At 30.7% G+C, this 11,716-nt stretch overlaps 1 protein-coding gene across 2 annotated transcripts; it reads left to right on the forward strand.

Annotated features, from left to right (window-relative positions):
- Window positions 1-432: 432 nt before the first annotated feature.
- LOC125811560 (delta-amyrin synthase) lies at window positions 433-5,656 on the forward strand. 2 transcript variants are annotated; one of them, XM_049491065.1, is made up of 17 exons: window positions 433-618; window positions 691-780; window positions 1,549-1,746; window positions 2,121-2,205; window positions 2,283-2,449; window positions 2,628-2,816; window positions 2,927-3,040; window positions 3,211-3,330; window positions 3,406-3,528; window positions 3,638-3,736; window positions 3,938-3,994; window positions 4,156-4,202; window positions 4,295-4,438; window positions 4,524-4,701; window positions 4,840-4,920; window positions 5,022-5,105; window positions 5,362-5,656. In XM_049491065.1, the coding sequence occupies exons 2-17, from the start codon at window positions 694-696 to the stop codon at window positions 5,482-5,484; spliced, it is 1,896 nt and encodes a 631-aa protein (XP_049347022.1). In that variant the 5' UTR covers window positions 433-618; window positions 691-693; the 3' UTR covers window positions 5,485-5,656. The 2 variants fall into 2 exon arrangements, with proteins under 2 accessions (XP_049347022.1, XP_049347021.1); XM_049491064.1 differs by lacking the exons at window positions 433-618; window positions 691-780; window positions 1,549-1,746 and having other exon boundaries at window positions 2,120-2,205; window positions 2,245-2,449.
- Window positions 5,657-11,716: the final 6,060 nt, after the last annotated feature.

The following is an 11,716-nucleotide window of genomic DNA, read 5'->3' on the forward strand; positions in this document are numbered from 1 at the left end:
AAGAAGAATAGGTAACCGCTCAAGTATACGAAATTTCAGCACATGTCTTGAACAATTTTTTCTTTGATTTGAATATAACGGCCATGAATTTTAGAAATATAGATTAAGATTTTTTTTTAGAAGAAAGAGGAGAAGAGGTACTAATTTTTTTTTCCTAAAAATGAATTTGTTTTCAGTTTCACCTTATTCTATATTATAATTTATTTTTATTATTTTTAAAATCTAGGTGTATTTATTTTAGTTAGTTGGCAACAACTAAGTGGTTCACTTATCCAAGTCGGAGTATTTGTATATCACGTTGGAGTATTTTTTTATTTAAATTTTGGATAGTTAAAGTGTTTCTTTGTGCATTATCAAAGTTATAATTTGAAGCCGAGTTAAGGGTTATTTATATATTATGCGTAATTTAAAAGAGGTACAATATTTGTGCAGTTCCTCAGAGAGAAGAATTTCAAACAGAGAATTTCTGCAGTAAAAGTAGAAGAAGGTGAAGAAATTAGCCATGAAATTGCTACAATTGCATTGCGTAGAGCTGTCCATTTCTTCTCAGCTTTACAGGCTACTGATGGACATTGGCCTGCTGAAAGTGCTGGACCTCTCTTCTTTCTTCCACCTCTGGTAAGATTTTTCATTTTGATTCGTAAAATTTCTTTTGACAAAATGGATGGACTAAAGCCAAAATTGTTTCAGGTTATGTGTATGTATATTACTGGGCATCTTAATACTATATTCCCAGCTGAACATCGGAAGGAAATTCTTCGATATATATACTGTCACCAGGTATATGACTTAATGCCACAATGAGTATAGATATAATATATAAATATGCACTTTTAACTTTACTTTAGGTGTCATTATTGCCCTCCAACTTTAGATATGTACAGTTACACACTTAAATTTATATAAAATTGAACAAATAGACATACGTGTCTTACATAACATAATACACATATGACAACCATGTATGATGAATGTGTCTATTTGTTTAATTTTATACAAGTTTAAGTACTTGCTTGTGCACACCCAAAGTTAGAGGACATATATATTAGTTGAAGCCAAGTTTGCTTTGGGTGTGCACAAGTAAACAATTAAACTTGTATAAAATTGAATAAGTAAAAACAGTCGCATTCTACGTGGCAATTTGCATCTCAAACGTTCTACGTTCAACTTTATACATGTTAAGTGTTTACTTGTGTACAACTAGAATTGTAGGGCAAAAATGTCTATTGAGGCCAAGTTAAAATGCATGTTTATGTATTATGCCCATGTATAATGTACCAAAATGTCCTTTAATTTTGTTGTCTTGTGGAAAGTTAGAATTAAAGAGTTTCAAAAAGGAAAGCAAGACAAACAAATTTAAATCGAGGGATCATCAAATGCTGATTGTATAAAGAATCTATTGATGTATTTTGATAGGCTATAATAAGTAATTACAGCATTTTTATGTTACTAAATTAAGATTACTATAGACAATAGATTATATATACTGTGAGTGCATAAAAGTTAAAACTCATTTCCAGATTACTAACAGCATTCTGCATTATTCAGAATGAAGATGGTGGATGGGGTTTGCACATAGAAGGTCACAGTACTATGTTCTGTACAGCGCTGAGTTACATTTGCATGAGGATCCTTGGAGAAGGACCAGATGGTGGCATAAACAATGCTTGTGCTAGAGCAAGGAAATGGATTCTTGATCATGGTAGTGTCATCGCCATTCCTTCTTGGGGAAAAACATGGCTCTCGGTATGACTAGTATTTAACTTATATACACTGATAGTGTACAAATTATATATCCTATCCATATATTTTAACTTGTTATAACAGATAGTAGATAGTATATATACTGACAAGTGACAATGTACAAAAAATTTCACATTGTTAGTGAATTTTATCCTGTTGTAATTATCTTATAGACGGCGTGATATTATTTAAACTAATCATTTCCTATATTCAAGTAAATTTCTGGTGTCATGTATGTCTTCGTGCTATGTTTACGATTACTCTTCCAAAATGTTGTCGTGCATTTTTGAAGATCTGACATGGGTGCGGCAATGTTTTTGGAGGATCCGAGCAACCTTGTCTTCTTGTGCTGAGAAATCTCCCCTTCTTTCAATCAGATTCTTGGAGCTTTCGAATGGATAGGAACCAATCCAATGCCACCTGAGTTTTGGATTCTTCCATCTTTTCTTCCCGTGCATCCAGGTTGGTTAAACATTTTTATTCCTCGTGCATGTCATCCAGGTTGGTTAATATTTTTATTCCTTGTTATTTAACTGCAGCAAAAATGTGGTGTTACTGCCGAACGGTCTACATGCCAATGTCTTATCTCTATGGGAAGAGATTTGTTGGTCCAATCACACCTCTCATTTTGCAATTGAGGGAAGAGCTGTATGATCAGCCATATGATGAAATTAACTGGAAAAAAGTGCGCCATGTATGTGCTAAGGTATGACTCTCAAAGGTTGTTTGATTACCAAGATAAGAAAAACAATCCCGACATGAAGTTTGGTGTTATTTGTCCCTGTATAACCTTGTCTACGGACCAAACGAGTCCTCAGCGTTGAAGTTAGTGTCTACATCATACCATCTTCTACAAATGCTCAAACATGAACTTGTTGCTGCAGGAGGATCTTTATTACCCGCATCCATTGGTTCAAGATTTGATGTGGGATAGTCTCTACATATGTACCGAGCCTCTATTGACTCGTTGGCCTTTCAACAAGCTGAGAAATAAAGCTCTTGAAGTTACCATGCAACACATACACTACGAAGACGAGAATAGTCGATACATCACCATGGGATGTGTGGAAAAAGTACTGAAACTAATTCATTTTTGACAGACTAATAAATTACCTGCATTCTCTTAATGACTACAATAGTTCAATTGTTAGAGAACACTGAATGTAACACTTTGACGGTGTAGGTATTGAGTATGCTTGCTTGTTGGGTTGAGGATCCCAATGGCGATCATTTCAAAAAACATCTTGCTAGGATCCCAGATTATTTATGGGTAGCTGAAGATGGAATGAAAATGCAGGTTGGTAGATCTGAATAGTACTATTTCACAAACCACAATGAGTTGAGAACAGGAGCTCATTTACAATTAACGTGTGTTTGTAATATAAAAAATCTTGCCCCCTTTTCCTAGTTTGAAGTGATGCAAACATTTGTTACTGAAATTGGCGAGTATTTGTTGTTGAATTGCAGGGTTGTAGTAGTCAATCATGGGATGCTAGTTTAGCTATTCAAGCACTATTGGCCAGTGAGATGAATGATGAGATATCAGATACTCTTAGAAAGGGACATGACTTTATAAAACAATCTCAGGTTTGGATGTTTAGATCATGAGCATATCAGCTCTTTCAAATTGCGGACTTTATTAATGTAAGTGACTTCTTGCAGATGAAGGACAATCCTTCTGGTGATTTTAAAGGTATGTATCGGCATATCTCAAAAGGATCATGGCCTTTTGCAGATCAAGATCATGGATGGCAAGTATCTGATTGCACTGCCGAAGCATTAACGGTACCTAACTTTTCAATGAAATGAGATTTCAACTTGTAATTGTTGAAAAATGGTATGATGATAAGTGCTAGTAAATTGACCTGATATCTTCTTATTTTTGTTTATCTAGTGCTGCCTTCTCTTCTCTACAATGCCTCCTGAATTAGTTGGTGAGGCAATGGATCCAGTGCGACTGTATGACTCGGTGAATGTTATTCTTTCATTACAGGTAGACACTGAAAGATGTGTCCTCAAATCATTAAGTCATTTAATCTGCAGTTGTTTTCTGCTTGTACAATGATTCCAAGAGAAGCCTATCCAATACCTGGCTACCTGTGAATTGTGAAATGAATTCATTTTTTCTGAATTTAGTCATTCGTCATTTGGCTCATTTCTCGTAATGATGAGATCTATTTTAAATAAACTGCAGAGCAAGAATGGGGGTTTAGCAGGATGGGAACCTGCAGGGGCCGCAGAGTATTTGGAGGTAACTTCTCTGCCAAGTAAAATAATCGTTTGAGTTTTGAGATTCATAAGATAGTAAGTTTATATATCTGCTTCATTTCAAGGTTGTCGAAAACCTTCAACCTCTTCTATAATCTTCCCTGAACCTGAATAAGTAATTTTCTTGGTTGTTGTATTTCTCAGTTTCTCAATCCTACTGAATTTTTCGAGGATATTGTTATTGAGCATGAGTAAGATTTGTTTCTCTCTCTCCCTTTAGTTTTTTTTTTTCCCATTCCTAGTCTCCGTTTTACTGCTTCACACTGATTCAATGTCATTCCAGGCATGTTGAGTGCACTAGCTCGGCAATCCAAGCACTTGTTCGTTTTAAGAAGCTATACCCTGGACACCGAACCAAGGAGGTTGACAATTTTATTAATAATGGTGTTAAATATATTGAAGATGTACAGAAGCCTGACGGTTCATGGTATATGATATTTCTCTTGTGAGCCCTTGAACTTGCAAGTTCCTTTCTGCTCTATCGATTATGACATGATTAATCGTGTCAACAGGTATGGTAACTGGGGTGTGTGCTTCATATATGCTTCCTGGTTTGCTCTTGAAGGGCTTGCTGCTGTAGGCTTGTCGTACAGCAACTGTGCAGCTGTTCGTAAAGGCGTAGAATTTCTTCTAAGAACACAAAGGTCTGATGGTGGTTGGGGAGAAAGCTACCGTTCTTGTCCTGACAAGGTAATGTAAAAGCATAAAACGGCCATGTAAAGGTCGGTTACATGAACTCTAGACATGAATCTTGCTCCATTCGAGGAGGAAATATAAAGATGACTGTTCATAAGACAACTATGATCAACTTTGTATTTGATCAAACAGGTATATACAGAGCTTGAAACAGAACACTCGAATCTTGTACAAACTGCATGGGCATTGATGGGATTGATTCACTCTGGCCAGGTTAATTCCTTGTTACCATTAGTAAAATGCTAAATTTATTCACCATCATAGTAAAAAGTTTCTTGTTCAAGATTTATTTACCAACTTCCTTATTTGGACAGGTTGATAGAGATCCGAGGCCCCTCCACCGCGCAGCAAAGCTGTTGATTAATTCTCAGATGGAAGATGGTGACTTCCCACAGCAGGTAATTACTCCGCAAATTAATCTGTATCAAGTATTAGAATGAAATAGACTGGATTTAAACGAAACAGACATAGATGATTCATATAGTCTTGACTCGGAACTAGTTTTGAATCTAGTCGTATTTGATTGATATTGATTAATTAATATAAAGAAACAAGCTCTTTCAAAATGGCAAAACAATATTTAAAAGAACAGAGATTTGCTAAAACCAGTTTTATCAAAATATTGCTTTTATCTGACTTTATAAATATGTGCAGGAAATAACTGGTGTTTTCTTGAGGAATTGTATGATGCACTATGCAGCATATAGAAATATATTTCCATTGTGGGGATTGGCAGAATACCGCAGAAATGTCTTAGTACCATTAAAACACAACTAATTATAGAGAATGCAATTAGTCCTTCCGCGGATTCCACGCATAGCGGGAGCTTAGTGAATCGAGTTGTCCGTTGTTGTTTGTTTGTTGTGTTAATGTAAGTGATGTAACAATGTGTAATATCACTATAATTCTCTACAGAAAGTGATTTGTACTTCTATTATTCTATATATAGCCACCCTTGATATTTGTTTGTAAACTCAATTATTATTTTTGGTTTAGTATTATTTAGTTATATCGTAGTTTCTTATTCTTCCCAGTGTATTACTATTTGTTATTGCATTTATTTTGTTGTCTTTTTTTTTTTTTTTTTTATAATCTTGTGTCGGATACATTTTTTTTGAATCAGGGGTCTACTGGAAAAAACCTTCCTACCCCACAAAGATAGCGTAAAGTTTGTGTATATCCTACCCTTTTCAGGCCCAATTTGTAAGATTACATTGGATATGTTATTGTAGTCGAACTCAACTATTATTTTATAGCATTAAGTATTAACTAGAGATTGTTAAATTCATAAAATTTAAATTCTAAATTCACCTTTAGTTCAACAAAGTACAAATCATTAGTCTGATTATTCTAGATTAGTCGAAACAATGAGTACTAAATATCAAATAGTTAAATGTATAAGGTTCACCCCCGCCCCCCTCTCTCCCTCTCCCCCTCCCCAAGTTAAGATATTTTTTTGACAGACGTATTATGTTGTCATCCATATGAATAGCCACCTGCCAAATCAAATGAGCCATACCGATGGACAAGTTAAAGAAAATTTTCAATCAAATAATATGTGTGGGAGCAATCTATTATTCTTCTAATTGTTGCAAGTCTTTTTAATTGCGACACAACATGGTATTTAAAAATTGCAACGTGTAACCTTTAGTCAATAATTCAATATATTTGGGTGGTTTCAAGCAAAGACATATGGTGGAATCATCTTAAAATATGGGGCAAATAATTAATACCTTGACTTTGTTTCTCGAAATTTATTACATGTTGAATTTAAGAGTCGTGTTATGGAAGGACTAATTATTAAGTCCTCACATTAGATTTACTTTTTTATATTTGTATCTGCCAACAAATTTCTATTATTGATCCATTTCAAATTTCATTTTAACTAAATAAATTTTGTTCAAAAGAAGTATCGGTTTAAGATTAGTAGTTTCCCCAAATCTATAATTGCTCCAATAAATAATTTATACAAATTTTTGAAAAATTTCTTAATAGTTATTACTCATCTTGAGGATATAGGCATAAGAAAACCAGAATTAAACTAAAGAGAACTAATACAAGTTCCTCAAGTTACAATTAAAATTGAAATTTTCTTCTTCATCTTTAAAAAAAAAATAGAAATCAATTATGGGTGTTACATTTAAAGTTAAATATTATTTAAGTAATAAGTATTTTAAGGTTAATGACTTATAACTAATTTTTATCCTAGAAATTGCACTAATTAAAGTTAGGTATAGCTCCTCACTTGTAATTGTCAAATGTCAATGAGTGATATTAATTAATTAATATTAAGGTGCAATTCCTCGATCCTTTGTTTTTTCTTACAAATATTCAAAGTAGAAATTAAAATCATATTCAATATATCGATTTTTAAGTAGTTTAGTTAGAGCCGTTAATATGAGTTAGGTCCGTTGGGCCGGTCTGGCTTAACTCGTGATATGATAGGGGGACTAAGATTTTTGGAGCCTATTTAAGAATTTTTTTTTTTAGCCCAACCTGAATAAATCTGCTGATTAGTGAGACTTGAGAAATATGGGTAGGACCGGCTCGTGGACCAAATAAAAATAAAATAGAGTATTAAAAATAACAAGAGTTCAAACTCAAAATCTATTTAAAGTTTTAAATATTAAAATTTAAATACAAATTATGTTTATAAAATATGTACTACATAAAAGAAAAATTTCCTAAATTTTTTTAGGGAATCACTATGTAGGCCATAACCTATGAAATATTGTCATATTTTTTGTGTTTTATTATGAGCATTAGAAAACAATTAGGTTATTATTTCTATTTAGCTATTTATACTTTTACTTGAAATCAAACTTAATAAATATTATAAAAATAATTTATTTTGTGGATTTGATTTAGTAGTAACACGAACACCATGTAATATTGTCATGTCGATATTTATAATAATATTTTTAAATTATAATTTGATTAAAAAAATTAGAAAAAAAAATATTTTTTAAAAAAGTGGGTTGACTCGGCACAAGCCGTAGCCCACGTACTTGTGGGTTGGGCTGGCCGTTTTCTAACCCACAAAATAAATGGGCCAGCCCGGCCTAGCCTATCAAATTTCAAAACTTGTATGAGTTCGCCCAGATGGGGTGGGTCAGTCCATATTGACAACTCTAATTTTAATGATAATTAGGTCGCAACATTCAATGTACAAGTTAGGTACGTCATAGAAATCAAATCATATTGTTTACCGCAAATGAATTATCTTGGACTATTATTTAAGTTAAACAAAAGCTTCAGCTTCAGCTTTGCTTGTGTTCAATATCCGAGCTCCAATTCTTGCTTGTATTTTTCATCGACACTTGTCAGATATATCACTCATTCTGCTTCAAAAATAAGAAGTATTCTTGTGTATTTATATTTTTTATAAGAATTATTAATTGATTGAAAACTTTTAATTATTATTTTTACAGCTAAATATATATATGCAATATACATTTATTTGTACATATCCTAAAATAGTGGATTGTACTAAACCTAGGTTCACATGGCCTAATTTATTTGGATGTTATTGACTTATAACTGATTTTTATCCAAAATTGCACTTAGTAAAGTTAAGTAGCTCCACACTTGTAATTTATGATAATATTTTAAAATTATAAAAAGAATAATGGATTTTTTAAAAAAGTGGACTGACTCGGCACAATCTGTAGCCCGCGTATTTGTGGGTTGAAATGACTGTTTTCTGGCCCACAAAATAAATGGACCAACCCGGCCTAGTCCGTCAAATTTCAAAATATGTATAGGTTAGTTCAGATGGAGAGAATTATCCCATATTGACAACTCTAATTTTAATGATAATAAGATCACAACATTCAATGTACATGTTAAGTATACGTCATAGAAATCAAATCATATTATTTACCGCAAATGAATTATCTTGGACTATTATTTAAGTTAAACAAAAGCTTCAGCTTTGCTTGTGTTCAATACTCGAACTCCAACTCTTGCTTGTATTTTCCATCGATGCTTCTAAGATATATCACTCATTCTGCTTCAAAAATAAGAAGTATTCTTGTGTATTTATAATTTTTATAAGAATTATTAATTGATTGAAAACTTTTAATTAGTATTTTTAAAGCTAAATATATATGTGCAATATACATTTATTTGTACATATCCTTAAAAAAGTGGATTGTACTAAACCTAGGAATTAGGATCACATGGCCTAATTTATTTGGAGGTTATTGACTTATAACTGATTTTTATTCAAAATTGAACTTAGTAAAGTTAGGTAGCTCCACACTTGTAAATTGTAGTCAATATATTGACTTTCAAAGGGTCATTATTTTAATGATAAGGATTAGTAACGGCAAAATGAATCTATATTTTGTCAACTCGTTTAATTTTCTCATATTTTAATAGATTGATTGGGTGAGTGATATTTTAAATGGGTAAAATAAAAATTACTATTCATATTCAACTCGGGTAGTAATATAAATATTTACGGGTAAAATACGACCTAGCCTAAATTATTCTCGCGCTCACTTGAATGCTTAATTGATAGAGGGTTCAAGTATCTAGGATATTGAAAGTAATAACTATTTCCTTCTGCTCATATTATCTGTTGTATTTATGTTTTACACGTTCCTTAAGAAAATATTAATTTAGATTTTTTTTTACATATTTTATCTTTATTATGTCTTGCGATATATTTTAGCTATTTAAAAAACAATTGCTATTAAGGGTAAAAAGGAAAAAAACATAATTAATTTTATCTTAAAATTTTAAAATAATAAATTATTTAAAATAAATATGACAAATAATTTGAGACGATACTAATTATCAAAAGTTGATAGCAAAATTGTCTAATATAATCTAAAAACCTAAATTGTCTATATATATATATATATATAAACCCAGTTGTCTAATATACTGTAAAAACCTAAATTGTCTATATATATATATATATATATATATATATATATATATATATATATAAACCCAGTTGAAACAGTTCATATATAATATAGTCATAATTGAAAAATAATAATTTTATTAGGCACTTAAAAATTATAAAAAGAACAAATTAAATAATTAAAATTTAGTAAAAATTGAACAAACTCGATTATAATCCACATTTTAGCCTATTTTAATTTAAATAATTTTTGGATGAATCAATAACATACATATTTTGATCCGTTTAAATTCAACCAAATTAGCTGATTTGATTATTTGGTTTAATTTACTTGAGATGACTATAATTTTGTCTTTTTGTTCTTATATGCCAAAGTTTTGTTTTATCTAAAAGAAAAAAATTCCAATGCGTCCAATAAATGGAATTTAGACCTTGTACAAAAAAAAAGAATAAGTAATTATCAAAAAAATTTATTATAGAAATTTACTTGTAATTATTCGATAAAGTGATCTAATTAAGTTAATATATTTTACTCATCGATGCGTAGAAAAATTCTATATGATTTTTCTAATCTTATAAGAGATTATATGAAGTATATTACTTTAGTTATTGTAATCTTATAATTAAGACAGTATATAAAATGTATTATAAATATGAAAAGTGATGGTCTCCTTTTTTTTTTTTTATTGGTTTAATTTTTGTGTAGATTTTATGCATTTTTAAATGACAAAAATAAATAAATAATACAATTGTTTTTGTTATTGACAAGGAAATCCGTAGCCATTGCGACGGGATCGACTCCTAGCATGTAGGAATTTTTGAACTCGAGATTCTTTATTTGAGAGATTAATTGCTCAATTAACTCGATCATTTTTGTATGTTATACATTTTTATATATTGATCCTGAATCTTATTAAATTTTTCAAAGTTCATCTATTTCACGCAGATAAGATACGTATATTACGTAAGAATTCATCATAGAAGCTACATATAACCGTACAAGCTCTGCAAAATCAAATACTCCGCTTTTATCATAAATTTAAAATTTTGAATCTATTATACCAAGCAAATAAATGCAAAACATGTGTATTTCTTGGAGATATAGTTAAGTACTCCTTCTGTCCACTTTTATTTGTCATGTTGCGCTTTTCGAAAAATCAATTTGACTAATTTTCAAAGTTAAATTAGATTACACTAATTCAATATTTTAAACAAAAATATTAGATATTTAAAAAATATACAAAAAGTACTATAAATTGTAATTTTTTGCATATCAATATGATGAAAAAATATATCGTAAAATATTAGTCAAAGTTTTTATAGTTTCACTCTAAAAAAAGGAAACTAAGACAATTAAAAGTGGATGGAGGTAATAATATGCATTTTCACATAAATTTTTAACTGCAAATATTTGTAATATTTAATTTTCACGTGTATTTATGTAAAGTAGAAACAAGACAAAATGAAGAATTCTGCAAGAAAAGGAATACTAAAAAATAAAGAAAAAGCCAGCAAATGGTATATATCTTTATCATCATCATAATGACGAAAAGAAAAAACTAGTAATTTGTATATTATAAATAGTTGCATAAAATCACTAATTTTTTTCAACACAAACATAATTTCTTGACTTTGCTTATACCAAACTTTATAATCCTATTTTTTTTTTTCGTTATTGCTTTATACCCAAATTCCTCCAATATAAAGAGCACTATAGTGAGTCTTTCACATAAAAAATAAAATAAAATAAAGTTTACCAGAATTTATTGTTCATTCCCTTTATACCTTACACTCTTTCAGCAGAAACTCCTCTTATTATTTAAGTGGAATTTTCACTCATTTTATTTCCATATCCAAGAACTCTACATATAATCCTAGTAAGTATATATAAAATTTTCCCTTCTTCATCACTTTTTTTTGGTCGAGAGTCTTTTGGAAACAACTTTTCTACCCTATAAAGATAGATAGGGTACGAAAGGGTGACATATATTTCAAATTTCATACTTTTTTTGTGAAATTACACTAAATATATTTTATTGTTGAGGTGGTAAACGTCAGGACGGAAGGAGTTCATTCGAACGAACAATCATTTTCCAAACATTATACATACAAGGTTAGTTTTTTGTTATATAT

The sequence above is a fragment of the Solanum verrucosum genome, unplaced genomic scaffold (genome assembly GCF_900185275.1).
Source record: "Solanum verrucosum unplaced genomic scaffold, falcon-dt-bn FXZP01000238.1, whole genome shotgun sequence".
Classification (NCBI taxonomy): Eukaryota; Viridiplantae; Streptophyta; class Magnoliopsida; order Solanales; family Solanaceae; genus Solanum; species Solanum verrucosum.